At 48.1% G+C, this 19083-nt stretch overlaps 1 protein-coding gene across 1 annotated transcript in view; it reads left to right on the top strand.

Annotated features, from left to right (window-relative positions):
- The window catches only part of GPR179 (G protein-coupled receptor 179), a 50278-nt gene extending 32037 nt beyond the window's left edge, over positions 1–18241 (top strand). Inside the window, exons 9-11 of the mRNA XM_019507777.1 lie at positions 3500–3605; positions 7532–7678; positions 9469–18241. Of these exons, the coding sequence (XP_019363322.1) occupies positions 3500–3605; positions 7532–7678; positions 9469–15138 (5923 nt within the window). The 3' untranslated portion in view covers positions 15139–18241. The remainder of the gene's footprint in view (positions 1–3499; positions 3606–7531; positions 7679–9468) is intronic.
- The last annotated feature ends 842 nt before the right edge of the window (positions 18242–19083 follow it).

A 19083-nucleotide genomic window follows, 5' to 3' on the forward strand; every position in this document is an offset into this window, starting at 1 on the left:
AAGGCCTTCCTAAAGTCCAGAAAGACTACGTCCACTGCAATACCTGCATCCAAGGATTTTGTGACCTGCTCGTAGAAGACCACCAGGTTGGTCTGACAGGACCTGTCTCTAATGAACCCATGTTGGTTGCCCCTAAGCATACACTCCCCTGCTGGCCCCTCGCAGATGTGCACCTGGATAATTTTCTCAAACAGCTTCCCCAGGACCGAGGTAAGACTAACAGGCCTATAATTTCCTGGGTCCTCCTTCCTCCCTTTTTTGAAAATGGGGACCATCTTGGCCCTTTTCCAGTCCTCTGGCACCTCGCAAGAGCACCACAAGTGCTCGTAAAGCTGTGCCAGGGGACCCTGCAATGACCTCTGCCAATTCCCTCAGCACTTCGGGGTGGAGATTGTCAGGACCTGCTGACTGGAACATGTTTAGACCCACCAGAAGTTCCCTGACTAGGTCCTTTCTGACCCTGTGCCTGGCAGCGCCTCCCCTGGGACCACTGGGGATCCAGGTGTGGGGAATGACCTGGTCCCTGCTCAGGAAAATGGAGGCAAAGAAATTCTTAAATAGGTTAGCTTTGTCATCTGGTGAGATCACCAAATTTCCCAGTGTGTCCTGCAGAGGCCTGCATTACCTGGAACCTTCTTTTTACCCCCTATGTATTTAAAAAAGGATTTCTTGTTATCTTTGATCCAGGTCACTAGTCCCAGTTCCATCTCCACCTTAGCCTTCCTGACTGCCCCCCTGCAGCCCCAAGCAACAGAGGTATAGTCCTTCTTGGTGATGGCCGCCCCCCCTTCCATTGGGTGTACACCTCCTTTTTAGCTTTGAGACATTCCTGGATGCTTTTGGTGAGCCATGGGGGCTTTTGAGCACTCTTGCCCCCTTTGATCCGTGTGAGGATTGTCACCCTTTGGGCTTGAAGGACCGTCTCCTTCAGAAATGACCACTCTTCTTGGACTCCCAACTCCCCTCCCCACCTGGGACCTCAGTGCCTCCCCAACTAGTCTCCATAGCTCAATGAAATCCACCCTCCTGAAGTCCAGGGCTGCTGCCTTGCTGCAGGCCTTTGCCACCCTGTGCTGGATGGTGAATACCAGCAGGAGATGACCACTGTCACCCAGGTGATCGAGCACCCGCAGTCCCCTCACCAGGTCATCACTTGTGGCCAGGACCAGGTCTAACAAGGCATTTCCCCTGGTGGGACTGTGCACCTCCTGGGTTAGATGGGGGTCCTGTAACACGGCTAGGAACCTACGTGAGCAGTCAGATCTGGCTGACTGCTCTTCCCAGCAGATGTCCGGATAGTTTAGGTCACCCATGATGACCACGTCCCCTTGACTTAACTGCCTCCGCAATTTGACTTAACTGCTTCCCGGTCCAACTCTTCCCCTTGGTTGGGTGGTCCGTAGTAGACCCCCACCGTTAAGTCCCTTTCCCCACGACCCCCTTGTATTCAGAACCAGAGCACTTCAGTTTTCCCCTCCTCTGACCCGGTGCTGTTCATTGAGGATGTGAATTGTTCTTTGACGTAGAGCGCCACACCCCCGCCTTTTCTCCCTGTCCTATCCCTCCTGTACAGCCTATCTTGGTTCTATCCTCAGCAAAAAGAGGGAGGGCTCTCCCATGGGTAGAAAAACGAAATGGAGGTCCCCAGGCATCACCAACTGATCATGGGCAAGTCACTTTGCTTCCTTGTGCACTACATGGGGAGAGGTTCTGAGATGATTCTTATCTAAAGAAGACAGGCACCGTGGCTTTCTGGTACAGTACTGGGTTGGGGCTCAGGAGGCAGGTTATCTATTTCCAATTATGCTACTGGCCACATGTGCAAGTTCAAACGCCCACTTCCCACCTCTGTGCTTGAGCTTCCCCATCTGCAAAACAAAGGCAGTGATTCAGTTTCACTTCTAAAGCACTCTGAAACCTACTGATGAAAAGCCCTCGATATTAATCTCTGCTGAGTATACACACATGCAGATCAGCAGGAGAGTAAGCACAGGCTGGGGAGGGGGTTGTCCTCATTTTGGGGGCATTGCCCAGACTGGATGGGCTGTCCCAGTTTTGCCCAGTGAAGGAGCCTGACAATACATTAATGAAACACCCAATTCTGCTGACTTCACTTGTTTTGCTTTTGAATTGCATAGAACTCTTACTAGGATTCATTCTCACCCCACTGTTGCACTTCCTCAGTGTATACCACTGGTTTACTGGAGTTAGTTCTGATTCACATAAGAAAGAATCAGGCTCACTGAACATAGGAAGTCAGGCTATATCAGAACCTGAGATCCATCTACTCCAGTGTCCTACAGTAGATGTGCCTGCACCCACAGGCTGCCATTCCAGGGGCAGAGGTCAGAGTTCCACAGGAGCAGATGTGGAAACATTTGCAATGGGAGCTGGGCTGAGTAGCAGTTGATGAGGAGCTTTAGGACTTGTCCCCATATTCATTAATCAGTTTGCAGTTCATGAGACAGAAATACCCATACAGTAAAATCTGGTTAACTCATCACTTTAAAGGGGATTGGAATGGCGACTGATTATCTACGTGTGGTTAATTATCAGCACTCAGTCACTTCCAGCTGTTCATGCAATGTCTTTTGCACACTGTATCAGGACAGAAAAAAAATTACAATAAAGTATTTTTAATAAAGAAAAGAATATATTACAAAAATTCCAAATGCAAACTGTACCCATTCTGGCTCCCTATATATAAGAATGGTTTGACTCTGTAGATAATACTTAGTGTGCAATTTTTGGGGTTAAAAAATGCAAAGTGTTCACCATATAAGTATGACATGACTATGAGGAGGAAAAATAATCAAAGACTTCTGCTTTGCATTCTGATGTGCACTTAATGCCAACACAAAAGACAATTGTGCAACACTGAACAGTTGATCATCTATGTCTTGTTGAGCCAAGAAGAGCCACAGAGTATGCAGTGCTTTGCAAGCATCAGCTGGTCAGGACCCTTTAAGCCAACTAATTATTAGGCTTAAGTTTCCTTGAGATCTAGTAGGCATGCACATTTGTCAATTACTCATTATGCCTTATCAGACAATGAATTCACCCAAGTGATTTGTATACAAATCTATGGGACTTTGGTGGGGATTCAGGGTGCCTACTAATACGACCACAGTGACAAGTTACTCCAGGGACTGAATATCCAGATTTCAATGTCAGGGGTCCAATTCACCACTGCTGTATAGCTTGCATTTATACACTGGCAAAGGGCATGAGAAACCGCTAGCAGATTGGCATCACAATGTCGGGCCCCAATGTCTATGACCGCACGAGGTGGAGATTGACAGGGAATCAGAACCAAAGATTTTTTGTGCCTCACTGAAATCCTGATCAAATAGAAAGAGTCCCAATCTCTTTCCCTTGACTGCAGCTGGTTTGGGATTTGGGCCTTTTGCTGCATAACACCTACTGCAGGTAGGAGTCTACTGTCTGAAGCGTTAGGGAGGAAACAGGAAGTGATGGCCTCTCCCTGGTCCCTCTCTAGGTTTGTCATGGTCCCTTCCCTGCACCCCGACTGGACGCTGCTACTGTTCTTCATCCACACTCATGTCACGATCACCATGACGCTGGCACTGCTCTTCATCCCGAAGGTAACCTCCTGTGTGCTCCCCAACCCCTATGCCAGCCTCCTTCCTGCAGCGTTTCCCCTGTAGAGGCTGAAAAAAGCAACACTGCTTTTTTGCCTTTCTCCCTCTGGGGTGGGTTCCCTCTAATCCTCATCCTTTATAAGCTCACCCTTTACAGCTGCCTGCTCCTTGTGAACATACTTTTCTGTAAGGCAGGATTTCATAGATTCATAGATTGTAGTCGGAAGGGACCACAATGGATCTTCATGTCTGACCCCCTGCCCCTGGCAGGAAAGAGGACTGAGGTCAGATGACCCCAGCCAGGTGTCAAACTCACCCTGTCCCCTGGGCTGGACCTGGACTGCAGGGTTCCCCATGGGCCAGGTCTAGACCTGATGGCAGTGGGGCCAGTGGTAGAGGAGGCTGTGACTATGGCAACAGGGCAGGCAGCAGCAGAGCAAGTGGGGATGTGCTGACACAGCCCTCACTTGGCCCCCTGCAGCCAATGCCCATACTCAGCGGGGCCCCGTAGCCCTGGATTCTGGTACAGCCCCCTCACTCCCCCACCAACAAGACCTGCTTTAGAAGTCCTGGCCCACCAGGAGCTCTGCAGGCTGGGAACAGCCCTGCCATAAGGGGTAAATGCTTTGCAGAAGCTGAAGCTGGAAACAGCAGGGCAGATATATCCTTGTGCTGCCTCCCTAATCTGAGACTGGAGGAAATGAAGCAGGTTACAGCAGCAAAGACCGCTCTGCAGTTTCTTATTATTGCAGGAAGCTGAGCCACTCTAGGAACTCTTCCCTAGTCAATTGTAAGAGAACCCGTCTTTTCTGGGCACACAGGGGAACTGTGGGAAGACCCTGAAGGACTGGCAGCACAGGAGTGGTGCTACTCAGAGGACAGGGCAGCTGTGTTAAGAGGTAGTTGAGAGTCAGAATTACTGTTACAGAGGAAATTCCAAAGGGGAGAGAAATATGCTCTATTTTGGAACAAAACTTCATACATTTTGAAATATCTCTCATAAAAGGAAAATCTGAAGCTACTCCAGATTGAAACATTTTGTGTAGTTCATTTCCCAATGAGTTGGAGCTTAAGCAGCAGACTCACTATGAGCCTCATAGGGAGGAGGAAGCCCTGAGAGCTTCACAGCATGGAGCTACGGTGCTTGACTCAGAGTTCCCCAGGCTTCCAGTTGGGGAAGCAGGGCTGGTTGGAGCTGGGTCTCCCAGGCACCCCCTGTGTGGCAAGCAGTTTGGAAGCCCTACATTTCACAACTCCAAGGCAAACTAAATTGCTTCAGATGCATGAACCTTGAGAGCTCAGGCTATGCATCTATCTGCCCAGTAAGTGGGTAGGAAATTGGAGTGATCTCCCTGCTTGTGCCTCATCAGGAGTTTGTTGAAAGGGACACAGTATGCAGAATACTGCAGTTTCAACACACCAGCATTGGTCAAGGACACTGTCTTCATCAGAGAATTCCTGAACTGAAATTCATGAACATTTACAAGCTAGGCTTCAAATGAGTGCTAGCCCATTACCGAGTTTAACTCAACAAACTTGAATTGCCAGCACTTCTGCACACAAGCGAAGTGGTGTGTGGATGGGACTGAAGTGAGGGGGAAAAACTCAAGGCCAGATCCTACTGCACTTATTAGATGCCAAAGTGGATTTGGCACCCGCGTGTGATCCTATTCCATTGTGCTCTAGTCAAAGAATCATAGAAAATGAGGGCTGGAAGGGACCTCAGGAGGTCATCTAGTCCAACCCCCTGCTCAAAGCAGGGCCATCACCAACTAGATCATCCCAGCCAAGGATGAGCCAGGTCCTAAAAACCAGGTCTTAAGAACCTCCAAGAATGGAGAGGTCTAGCCAGCTCTTAAAAACCAGGTCTAGCCAGGTCTTAAAAACCTCCAAGGATGGAGATTCCACAACCCCTCTGGATAACCTGTTCTAGTCCTTTACTATCCTCCTAGTGAGAAAGTTTTTTCCTAATATCTAACCTAAACTTCCCTTGCTGCAACTTGAAACCATTGCTCTTTGTTTCTGGCATCTGCCACCACTAAAAACAGTCTCGATCCATCCTCTTTGGAACCACCCTTCAGGTAGTTGAAGGCTGTTGTTAAATCCCTTCTCAGCCTTTTCTTCTCTAAACTAAATAAGCCCAGTCCCCTCAGCCTCTCCTCAGAAGCCATGTGCCCCAGCCCCCTCACCATTTTTGTTGCCATCCACTAGACTCACTCCAATTTGTCCAAATCTTTTCTGTAGTGGGGTGCCCAAAATTGGACACAGTACTCCAGATGTGGCCTTACCAGTGCTGAACAGAGGGAAATTATCACTTCCCTTGATCTGCTGGCAACACTCCTACCAATGCAGTCCAGTATGCCATTAGCCTTCTTAGCAACAAGGGTGCACTGTTGGCTCATATTCAGCTTATTGTCTACTGTAACCCCCAGGTCCTTTTCTGCAGAGCTGCTGCTTAGTGAGTCAGTCCCCAGCCTGTACCGTTGTATGGGATTGTTCCATCCTAAGTGTAGGACTTTGTGCACTTTTCCATATTGAACCACATGAGATTTCTTTTGGTCCAATCCTCCAATTTCTCTAAGTCTCTCTTAATCCTAGCCCTACCCTCCAATGTATGTACTACTCCCCCGGGCTTGGTGTAATCTGCAAACTTGCTGAGGATCCACTCTATCCCATCTTCCAGGTCATTGATGAAGATATTGAACAAAACCAGCCCTAGGACCAATGCCTGGGGCACTCCACTTGATACCGGCTGCCAACTAGACATTGAAACATTGACTACTACCCTCTGACTGATGATCCAGCCAGTATTCTATCCACCTTACAATCCATTCATCCAGCCTTTACTTCCTTAGATTGCTTGCAAGAACATGTGGGAGACGGTATCAAAAGCCTTGCTAAATTCAAGGTATATCACATCCACTGGTCTCCCCACATCCAAAGAGCCAGTCATCTCATCACAGAAGGCAACCAGATTGTTCAGGCATGACTTGGTGAATCCATCCTGACTGTTCCTAATCGCCTTCTTCTCCTCCAAGTGGTTAGAAATTGATTCCTTGAGGATCTGCTTCATGATTTTTCCAGGGACTGAGGTGAGGCTGATTGATCTGTAGTCCCCTGGATCCTCCTTCCCTTTCTTAAACATGGGCACTATATTTGCCCATTTCCAATTGTCCAGGACCTCTCCTGATCACCATGAGTTTTAAAAGACTATGGCCAGTGGCTCTGCAATCACCTCAGCCAACTCCCTCAGCATCCTCGGGTGTATCCCATCTGGCCCCATGGACTTGTACATATCCAGCTTTTCTAAATAGTCCCTAACCTGCTCTTGTGCCACTGCTGGCTGCTCATCTTCTGCCCAAACTGTGCTGCCAAGTGCAGTAGTCCCTGAAAAGTTATGGCAAAACATGGCTAGGTTCTGAAGACTTAGTCTTCAAACTAAAATGGCAGCATGTTACAAAACTGGTGCATTCATGGTTTTCTAACAGACTTAAGGAGGGCAGGCTAGGATTACATTTAAGTACCTCATAAGTGGAACAGGATCTGGCCTTACCAATATCATTGCAACAAAGGCATCACTGGTTCCTAAAGGGTGGTCAATAGGCCACCAGTGGCCCTGCTAAGTGGTCTGTAGTTCACACTAGCCCTGCACACTGTTAGTGTTTTCAGTTAAAAGGTTGAGGCTGAGGATGTAAGGAGTGGGAGTCCATGAAAAGTCTTGAGGGTCGGCAGTGGTGGTGGTTGATTTGTGGACACCTGCTCTGTGCAGTTAGAGGCAAGTCTATGAGGTGACATGGGAGCTTCCAAAGGATGCCAGCCCCCCGCCCCTCATAATGGCATGTGTGCCTCCATTCTTCAGACCCCTCTGAAAATACCATCTACCAGCTTACCAAGGGCTCCAAGCTCCCATAACCAACCTCTGCCCTCAGTTCTTGCATGCAGGATCACCCCTGAGGGAGGAGATCGCAGCGGAAGTCTACGAGGACGAGCTGGACATGAGGCGCTCGGGCTCCTACCTGAACAGCAGCATCACATCAGCGTGGAGCGAGCACAGCCTCGACCCCGATGACATTCGGGTGGGTGGCACACTCAGGACCTTCTTTTGACGATAGCTATACAGAACTGTGCAGAGTAAGAGTTGCCTTTTGCAGTCTTTCTCCTGAAGCAAAACCAAAGGGGTGGAGAGGGTTATACAGGCCCTTCGGGTGAGGTGGTGGTGGGGTGGAGTAGTAGGGGAGGGGACCCTGCTCAGTCTGTCTCTATCAGCAGTCCCAGAATGGTTGGTCATGAAGCAATTAGTAAGGCTAATTATTCTCCAGAGTTAACAGCCGGGGCAAGGACCAGGTCAGTTCAAACTCCCCTCAAGGTTTAATCTTGGCATCCCATTGGCCTGTTTCCATGCCTAACAGCTGCAGGACAGGTCTGGAGACCTCTTGGGAATGTCAGCCTTGCTCAGGGAGACAGCACTGCATCTGTTCAAAAGCAAAGGGTTTTCTCTACAGCTGGTGGGGTTCGTAACAAGGAATCTATTCTCAGACGCAGAAAGCATCTACAGGGTCTAAGTCTGGTTGGCTTTATCAGGAGCCATGTGGACTCAGCACCTTCGTTCCTTAATTATTTGTTTTAACAATAGGTTCATATCCTGGATAAATAAATGGGCCTTTTACAATGGGTAGCCATATGCTACCTCAGCTGAGCTTCTCCTTTCCTATGGGAAATCCAGAGCTACATCAGATGCCTTCTATATAAATCCCAATCACAGGGAAAAATAGTCTAGCGGATGACATGCCTTTTGGAGAACAGGGAGATATTCTTAGGCACTTCAAATATCCTCTTGAATTCCAATGGGATTTGGGTATCTAATGTGATCACTTAAAGTGATGTTAAGCTCAGCCAAGCAATTGGAAATCAGGGCTTAGCAGCGCCCGTTGGAGAGAAGAGAGAAGCAAACATGGCACAGCCCTGAGTTGGATCAAATGTATTATCTCACTTTGGGAAGTTGCATTACTCTCTGGAGTAAGATACCAAGCCCTCCCTTGGGTCAGCCCACCCTGTCAGCAGCTGGACAAGTCATAGACTGGTAAAGAAGGTTCCAAAAACACAATCCCTGCTGTTATAATCATGGACAATCAGAAGATGAATCAATTATCAGTGGAAAATATTGACATGTTGAAAAACAAAATTCTAACGTTCTGGTCAAAAACAGCAGTAGCAAAATTAGTCCCCGACACCATGCTGCTGCAGATTCCCAGTCTCCTCCATTGGCCCAGCTCCCTAGTCAGACCGCATCTCCCAGACCACCTCTTACCATAGTCTTGGTAGGATGGATCCTGGCTGTAGCGTGGCTGCATGGGACCTTGGGAAAACAGACATAAGGCAACCCAACAACTCCCAAGAGACTCCGTGGCAGCCATCAGACAGACAGCTCCCTGTTTTCTGCCCAAAAACTGGAATGCTTTCATTTCCAAGCATTTTTTAAAAATGAAAACATGCATTGTTGGCAACAACAACAACATGCAGATCCATCCATTGAAAAATGCATATTTTCTCTTGATAAAATTTTTGACCAACATTTGATGGAATTTGTGTAAAAAATGTAACACTTTGTTGCCCTACCCTGCCCAGATCCCATTTAGAGGACTGGGTCATCTTCAGAGGTGGTTCCTCACCTCAAAAAGGTTGAGGCCTGCACTTTGGGATGGTGTGTTTGGCCCAGTCTTCACAGACACCCCTACCCCATAGTATTATTACCCTTTGATTGAAGAGGAGCTAATATATATATATATATATATATTTGTGTATGTGTGTGTGTGTTGCCTTTTTTCTCCTTTCTGCTCTGGCTTCTCTAAATCCACATAACCTGTAGGAGGAACTGAAAAAGCTTTACACACAACTGGAGGTCCACAAGACGAAGAAGATGACTGCCAACAACCCTCACCTTCAAAAAAAGAGGAGCTCCAAGAAGGGCTTGGGTCGTTCCTTCATGAGGCGCATCACCGAGTTACCCGAGTCCATGTCTCGCAAAGAGGAGAAGGACGGGTCTCTCACGGGAGGCAGCAGGAGTCGTTCAGGTTCCTACAAAAGGAGACTTCTAGACTCTGGCAGCTCCAGCATGAAGATGAAAGATGATCCTTCAAAGCGCAAACCCTTCTCTCTGAGGAAGTCTCACAGCACTTATGACCATGTACAGGACCCCAAGGACAGCTCCCCACCCAGAAGAGAAAGCACTTGCAAAGATCCCTCACTGCTGGACTCCTTAATGAGGAAAAATCTAGCCAAGAAAGCCTCAGAGAGATCCAACAGTGACTCCCTTGACTCAGCCCCCCTGGTCTACAAGTCTGCTAGTGCTCACAACCTCTCAGCAGACAAAAGACCCCTTCACCCAAAGCCATCCCCACTGCAGAAATCTCTCAGTGTCATCACCAGTGCAAAAGAAAAGGCCCTGCTGCTGCCTAGCCAGGCATATTTGGAAGATAGCTACCAACAAACTAGAGAAGAGAAGAAGATAGAAGAGGGAGCCTCCACTCCTGAAATGCAGTACTTGAGGTATACAGATGGTGGGGAGGCAGCCAACCAGACCACAAAGCAGCCAGAGAGCAAGAATGTATCAGAAGGGACTCTGAGCACTCTCCTACAAAACAGTTTCGATAAAGCCGAAGTTTGCCCCTGGGAAGTGGAAGAGCCCGTGTCAGAGAGCAAGTCACAGAAACATGTCACATACGCTCCTATAAAGAGCATCAGCGTCGACAGCTCTCACTTGTCTGGGAGGATTCACCCTCCCAGCAAGAGGACACCGCCAGAGCCGCCCATCAGGTACCAAAGCTTGTCTCACAGCCTTGAGAAGAGCGAGGCGGCTCCCTGGAACGTCCAGGAGCAAAAGCAGTCTCCTGCAGATGCTGCTGGTAAGGATGCAAAAGAGGCCCCGGAGTTCCTCAACACCTGGGAGGTGGAGAAGCTTCCAAGGAAAGCTGAAATAGCAGACAAGGGAAGAAGTGAGCAGAGAGAAGGCAGCGCACAAATGTCATCCACTACAGGGAAGAACAAACTGACAACTCCATCCTCTGTGGCTGCAGAAATATCTCCCTGGGAAGCACAGGCTTGCAATCAGGATCAACATGATAAGCCCACTGAACCAGGAGACTCCAAGAAACCAAGAACCTCTTCAGCAGCCCCCCCAAATCTGAAACTTCTGTGCCGGAAAAACTCCTTCAAGAGCTTAGGGCTTGCCATTAAAGCACTTAACCAACCAAAGGCAAACAGCAGTATTAAGGGAAAGAAGGAGGGAGAGGGGAGTCAGAAAAAGAAAGACAGAGACCGAAGCAGTAGGAGAGATAATTCCAAAGTGGTAGAAACATCAGCAGTAGCTATCAGAGAGAGACCCAAGCAAAACGACAGAGCCAAAGGGCCCGATGAAAGCCAGGAGAAAATGGTCATTAGGCAAGCAACCATCTGCCCCTGGGAAGAACAGGAGACAATCCCAAACCAGCAAAACAATAATTCCAGTAAAGTGTTTGAAACATGCCCATTACAGGTAAGCAAAGGGAAACCAGAGGGTCCCCAGGATGAATCAGCATCTAGTAAAGGGAGTGCCAGAACAGAAAGGAGGAGTCTGAAAGACACAAGAGATACCACAGACAGCAATCTGGAAAAGATGAGAAGCCAGTGGGAAATCACATATCCCCAGGAGTCCACAGCCTCTTATGGAGTCCCAGAAAAACTAAGCAAGTCCAAGAACAAAATCTCTGATCAGTCCAACAACGATCCAAATGTGGGCAGCAAGAAGGCAGAAGCCCAGCCTCGGGCAGCTGCAGAGGCTAAACCCAGTGTTAAATCAGAAATATGCCCCTGGGAGGGGGCTGGAATGCCGTCAAAAAAACAAGAAGAAGAAGAGCTTTCCAAAGAGGACAGAAGCGTGATGCAAAAAGCAACAACAGGTCTAGGCAAAACAATGGAGAAGGGGAGCAGCCAAGAATCTGTCTACCCCCAGGAGATCCTGGACTTGGATAAACCTTCACTAAAACCTGGTACTGGAAGCCAAGATCTATCTGAAGGCTCTTCAAAAAAACCAGATAGGCTGGAGAGCAAGAAGATAGAGGTTTGTCCCTGGGAAACCAAGGAAATTGAAACCTGCATTCAGGCAGAAATAGGCTCCAGACAAGTGACTGAGGCTTCACCAGATCCAGGGAAGTCAAGACAAGACAAAGGTGAGGTTTCAAAGGAAAACAAAAGCACCCCACTACCAGCCGCAGCAACAGGTTCTTCTACAAGACTGGAAAAGGGGAGCAGCCAACGAGAAGTTGTCTGTCCTTGGGAGAGCCTGGACATGGAGGAATTGCGTACAAAACTTAAAGCACAAAGTCCTGGTCTGAGTAAAACAGCTTCAAAGAAATCAGAGAGTGTTGAGAGCAAAAGAGCAGAGGTTTGTCCCTGGGAAATGGAGGAGGATAATATCAGCATTAGAAAATCGAATTGCCCCTGGGAAGGGAGGGAGTCTCCAACAGGTAAGGGAAAACTCGGAAAGAACACAGGTGAGGACACTAAAGGAGACCACAGAGACGCACTGAAAAGGCCGAGTCCAAGACAAAAAAAATTGCAGCTGATGAGCCAGCAAGAAGCTATCTGCCCATGGGAGAGCACAGACATGGAGGCATTGTCTGCAAGCCCCCAGACACAAAGCCCTGCTCTGAGTAAAGCAGGGTCAAGGAAATCAGAGAGCCTTGAGACCAAAAGGGCAGAGGTATGTCCCTGGGAAGTGGAGGAGGCAGACTCCAAGGCTAGAGCAGAAATATGCCCTTGGGAGGAAAGTGAGACTCCTTCTGAGAAAGGAGTTACAAAACCAGACAAAGAGAAATGTTTCAAAGGGAAGAAGAGCATCACACCAGAGGCAAGAGGTCCCTCTAAAACCATGGAGAAGGGGAGCAGCCAGTGGGAAGTCATCTGCCCTTGGGAGAGCCTGGACATGGAGGCATTGTCTGCAAAGCCTGATGCACAAAGCCCTGGTCTGCATAAGGTGGGGTCAAGGAAATCAGAGAGTATTGAGAGCAAAAGGGCAGAGATTTGTCCTTGGGAAATGGAGGAGGTGGACTCCAGGGTTAGATCAGAAATATGCCCCTGGGAGGGGAGTGAGACCCCATCAAATAAAAAAAAGTTAAAACAGCAGATAGGTAGAGCTTCAAAAGGGGAAAAGAAAGGATCTAGGGGGAGTGAAGACACAACTTTGAAAAAGAAGAATGGGTCCAGCCCTCAAGATTCAACCAGCTCCTGGGGCAGCCTAGACACGGAGGTTTCCACCATCAATCCCAACATAAAAAGACAGCATCAGTTTAAAATCCCTTCAAAGAAGTCAGAAAGTGCTGAGAGCAGGAAGGCAGAAATTTGTCCCTGGGAAATGGAAGGGGTTGACACAAGTATAAGAGCAGAAATATGCCCCTGGGAGATGGATGAAAGTCCATCAGAGGAAAGAGAGAGAAAGCAGGACAGAGGTGGAGCTTTCAAAGAAGACAAGAGTATCACAACACAAGCAGCCTTAGCAAGTTCCTCTACAGCACTGGAGAAGTTAAGCAACCAACGAGAGGCCATCTGTCCCTGGGAGAGCATAGACATGAATGAATTTTCAGTGAAACTAGGGTCCAGAAACTCCTTCTTGTCCAAAGATGCCTCCAAAAAATCAGAAAGCCTTGAGAGCAAAAGGGCAGAGGTTTGTCCTTGGGAAAGTGTAGAGCTGGAGTCCAGCATTCAAGCAGAAATATGCCCCTGGGAAGCATCTGAAGCTCCATCACATAAAGCAAAATTAAAAAAAGATAAAGATGGAACTTCCAAAACCAGGAAAGACATCTCCCCAAAGACATCCAGGGCAAAGGAGATTGGAGGCAGTATATTGAAAAAGCCAGAGAAGGGGACCAGTGAGCAAGAGGCCATCTGCCCTTGGGAGAGCCTGGACATGGAGAAATTGTCTACAAAACTTAAGGCACAAAGTCCTGGTCTGAGTAAAGCAGCTTCAAAGAAATCAGAGAGTGTTGAAAGCAAAAGAGCAGAGGTTTGTCCCTGGGAAACAGAAGAGGTTGATACCAGCATTGGAAAAACTAATTGCCCCTGGGAAGGAAGGGAGCCTCTAAAAGGTAAGGGGAAACTTGGAAAGAACACAGGTGACGACACCAAAGAAGACCACAAAGACACACTGAAAAGGCCAGATTCAAGGAAAACTGGAGAAACCACATCTAAAAAACTGCAGCTGATGAGTCAGCAAGAGGCCATCTGCCCATGGGAAAGCACGGATCTGGAGGCATTGTCTACATACCCCTGGGCACAAAGCCCTGCTCTGAGTAAAGCAGGGTCAAGGAAATCAGACAGTCTTGAAAGCAAAAGGGCAGAGGTTTGTCCCTGGGAAGTGGAGGAGGCAGACTCCAAGGTTAGAGCAGAAATATGCCCCTGGGAGGAGAGTGAAGTTCCTCCTGAGAAAGGAGTCACAAAACCGGACAAAGAGAGATCTTCCAACGGGGCCAAGAGCATTACAAATGTAACAGGTCCCTCTAAAACCATGGAGAAGGGGAGCAGCCAGCGAGAAGTCATCTGCCCCTGGGAGAGCCTGGACATGGAAGAATCCTCTGTGCAACTCAGCCCTAAAAACAGAGACCCAACCAAAGGCTCTACAAAGAAATCAGTTAGTGTGGATAACAGGGCAGAGGTTTGTCCCTGGGAAACCGAGGAGGCTGAGTCCAGCATTAAAAGCAAAATTTGCCCCCAGGAAGTGACTGGGGCTTCTTCAGATCAAGGGAAATTGAGAAAGGATACAGATAGGATTTCCAAAAAGAACAACACAACAGGTTTACGGAGAACTGGAGACATCACATATAAAAGCCTAGAGAAGGAGAAGACTCTGCAGGAGTCCATCTGCCCTTGGGAAAGCCTGGACATGGACAACTCCTCTATAAAAGCCGTGCCTGGAGCAATCATATCGAAGAGATCTGACAATGCTGAGAGTAAAAGGTCAGATATTTGCCCTTGGGAAGCAGTGGAACCAGGAGCTGTTGGAAAAAAAAGCATTAAAGATGAAGTATGTCCATGGGATGTAGCAGGTGCCTCATTAGTTCAGATGGAGAAGCAGGCTGTAGAAGCAGCCAGCGCAACTGGCCCTGAGACATCAGCACTCCAACTATCCAAACCCACAAGCAGACAAGGCCAGGCTGCACATCAGCCGCTTCATCGCATCCTCCCCAACTCCCAGTCTCTAAAGGCCCTGAGCAGAAGCAGCAGCACAATGGTAGATGTGCTCCCTTGGCAAGAGGCTCCAGTCATGGCCAAACATCTCAGTAAAGGCAGCACAGTGGTGGTTGATGTCTGTCCATGGGTACTGGAAGGAGCTCTGACAGATCACACTGAAACCAGCCAAAACTTAAAGGCATGTCCCTGGGAAGCCGAAGACATTAGTCCCATCCATGCCATGCAGGCTAAGAACAAATCAGAAGAAAAAATGAGAGAGGAAGCCAAGGGCCTGAGCCAAAGCAAAACAGACATCTGTCCATGGGACTATAAGTAGCCAGCTCCACACAGGGGAAAGCTGGATATGGCTGGTGGTTTTTTTATAAAAGACAGCAAGATGCCTTCAGCCAGTGACTACTTCAGTTCTTAAAACAGCCTGCTGCCTGTCCACTAAATGTGGATTAGGGCTGCACCTGAATTCCAAACTACAGGTAGATTGCACGTGTGACAACATCCCATATGAGGCTACCCTTTGTCAATTCAGTCAGAGGATATGAACCATGCTTGGGACTGAAGTCACACTATGGACCACTTGCTGTCAAGGGACAGTCATGACTTTCTGCCTTCACAGAAAAAAACCCAAGCCAGCTGTGATACTCTGCACATTTCATCTTCTGTTTGTCAACATGTAGCAGCAGGGTAGTGTAAAGTCGCCCTTGTCAAACCCACGGTATCAAAGTATCCAGACCATCCTCAAAACCAGCCTCACCTGCTTTCACCAACCACGCGTGTGATGCGAAATCTGTAATTCACTAAACAAAAAGTCTTGACCACAAGCTGAACAAGAAGTTGAATAGTCTTACATCCAAGAGAGAGATTCAAAGGAAGAGGCTCGTGTCTGCAGTACAACAAAGAGTGACTTGCATATCCTTATGCATACAGTTTGAACCAGTTTAAATTTACAGCTACATTGAAGTTAAGTTATGGTCTGAAATATGTAGAATGACTGGGAACTCAATGAATGGGTCCAACCAGGAAAGGGAATGAAATGAAACCAGAGATTGAGATGCACCTTATACACAAAATGCCACATCCTCACCTTCTGGGGACCCATAATGATCCCTTGAGCTATTTACATTGATGCTTCTATTGTTTCCTCAATTCACTGACCCCGTTCCACTTGTACCTATAAGCCCCATCCTGCAATGCTCATCTCCAGCGAGGTGCTGAGCACCTTTCTGTTGACTGCTATTGTTTATGGTTGGTCGGGGGGAGGGGGAGTATGGCACCAATCAAGATCAGTGCTCCACAGTGCAAGGTGGTATACAGACCCATGAAAGGAGGCAGTTCTTGCAGTAAAGAACTATCATTAGCAGCTGACTTGAGATGACAAGTGAAGAAAATGCACAAGGTCGGGGAGAATGGGGCAATAGGGGAATCATCTACCAAACAGCAACCTCAGCTCACTGGTAGGGCAATGATTTGAAGCCAATGGAAATAGAGGATCCTGGGTCATCATTGGCAGGATCAGGCTCCAAACATCAAACTCTATATTGTTCTTTGAGCAGAGTCAAGTGAAACAACAGTTCTGATGATATGCAGGGAGAGACCGAGTGTAAAGATGACATTAAAGAGAGGAGGAAAGCTGCTTTACAACATGCCCCACAACCAGCCTGCCCTCTCCTCCAGTGCTGCCACCATCTTAATTTTAATGAAGGGCAATTGCAGGTATCCAGTTTAGTGCCAGTCAGGCTCTAGAGCTTGGGATGAACAGCTGCTGCTTGTGTTCTGACTCCATCCCATGTCAGTTTGTTTCCCTGATTTAAAGGTGGTTATTTTTAAATTGCCCACATGGGACTTCCACAGATCCAAAACAAACCTGCCAGCAGTTTTGTTTTGCTGTGGTCTGATGAAGGTGGCCCCATGCCTGAATGCTGCAATTCAGTGATTCCCAAAGCTGCTTCTCTTTTCTGTTGCCAGAATTCTCTGCCCATCATCCCAGGAAGTAAATTAGCCCCTGGGTCATTCCACTTTGCTTTTAGAAATCTCTGTTAAGGACTGTGCGACTAGCTACATAGCACTGTTGTTACTATTGCAGAAATTTGACCATAAGCGGATCCAGTCTTAACTAACAAACCATTAACTTTCCAAAGCACTTTGTCACTACCAGTTGGGGGGGGGGGGGGTCTGTGCAAACATGCCTAGGGTTCCAATTCAACTTCCTGTCAGACTATAATCTATCCAGGAAGTGTAATAGCTTTTACCAACAGTATTTTCACTGCCTATAGCAAGCCTTCACTTCTAGTATCCAGATGATGTCCTTATGCTGGATGCCTTGACTGCCCTGTGTTCTACACTTGCATCCACACATTGTCACCAATCCTTGTGGGGAGGAGATGCGAGACCTGCCATTAGGAAGCACAGCCCCAAAAGCACCTCATCCCACAGCCTGAGGGAGGGCTCCAGATGGAAGTAGGGGAGGGAAGGAAGAGTAGCATTCTGGGAGCAAGCATGCAAGGAGCAATGAGAGGACTCCTCAAGCTGTGCATGCAGTAGGTTCACACAAGTGAATAGGGCAACTCCATTTGCAATATGCAGTCAGAAAAACTCCAGGGATAGGAAATCAGAGATGCTGTTGGGTGGGAACCAAGGTGCCCTGGCAGACATGCATATGGGAAGTCAGCACAGTGCCTATCTGTGCACCCTGTGCCTGTCTCAAGACAGGGCCTCACTTTCACTAGGACCACAGTTCGCTGCCTACCCCCAAACTACATGGGAACTACACAGAGGAAGGCAGTTATCTTCCTCCCTTTTGGATCTTCCACAGGTAGAGACCCGGTACTTCTCAGCTGTGGTGGCAAATGGAATGTGAGATGATTATGGGCAACAGGGCAGGAAGGGAAATGCAAAGCAAAGCTTTACCCAGTAGGAAAGAAATATGGAAGAGCAGGGGCTGGTGTTAGATTTTACAGGTCCCAGTTCAATGATCTGCTCACCAGTGATTCTAGTGGCATTTCCAGGTAGCTCTACCTATACACATGGGAGCCTATAGGGGAATGGTTGGGACAGAGATGCAGGCTCTACTGACATAGCTAGCTGCTCCTTTGTCCCTTTCTCCTTCCCTCTGGGTTTAAGGGCTGTTCAGGACAGCAGCATCCTCTGTGTGTTATCCCTGCCTCTGGTCCCATTCAGATGGGATCAGCAAAAATCAGAGAAAACAGAAGTGAAGACCTCAGCCTCATCCCTGAGCTGTTGCTGGGCGCTGAGATTTTCTCCCACTTCTCTTTGTCAAACTTGTCCTTTACTTCTACTCTGTCCTTAGGAAGTGGCATTGCTGTAGTGTGCAGTCTGTGACTTCGCTCAGCACTGAATGTCAAACAATGAGATCATCCAATTATGTAAGAAAATGTATATACAGAGAATAAAGAATATTATCTATAGACATGGGCAGAGTAACTGACTGTGATTTATGGTAGAGTGGTTAAAGCCATGGTTTGGGATGCCGGAAGCAGAGGGAAGATTTATGTGGTTGCTTACACATTATATATGTCCAAAAAGAGCATCAGTTTGAAAGCTCATCCATCCTAGTTTATTCCCAGGCTGTTTCTACAGCTAGTGGAAGCTTCTCAATGCACAACACTCATCTCAATGCACAACACTCATCTCAGGCCCTCCTCCTCCCCCCCTCCCATCCCACAAAGACATTTAATATAGGATCTTAGGAAGGGAAGGGGCCTCCTGGGCCATCAACTCTAACTCCCGGTGCTCATAGACACTCATTAATTGAAGAAATCCCAGGTCAGGTTTTCCTGAAAGGACACTGAGCTTCTGTATGAACAGCAGTCGGTGCAACTGACAAATATCCATTACTAGAGAGCATCGTCTTGCACAGGCGTTGGCAACCCTGCTGCACCCACAAATCCATCTCCAGGAAAGCTCAAGCCTCCTGTGCTTACCCTTGCTACAGATACCCTCACTGCCAAGGGGAAGGGAAGCCCAGGCACAAGAGAGCAACAGGGAGAGCTGCTGAGGATAGTGCTGCAGAAGGGACAGGCAACTTAGCACAGGTCTCTGCCACCCTATCCCCCCTATGCTTCCTTGGGCTGAGCTAGACCTTTGCCAGCTGGAACAAATCCATGGGCCATAGGTTGCTAACTCCTTACCTAGCAAACAGGGCACTGGACAGGGTATCAGGAGACTTTGGGTTTAAACCCCAGTTCTGCAACTGATCTGCCGCATCTGACTTAAGGCAGGCCCCTTCTGCTCCATTCCCCACCTCACC

This window comes from Gavialis gangeticus, unplaced genomic scaffold (assembly GCF_001723915.1).
Source record: "Gavialis gangeticus isolate Ggan-Ray unplaced genomic scaffold, GavGan_comp1, whole genome shotgun sequence".
Taxonomy (NCBI): domain Eukaryota; kingdom Metazoa; phylum Chordata; order Crocodylia; family Gavialidae; genus Gavialis; species Gavialis gangeticus.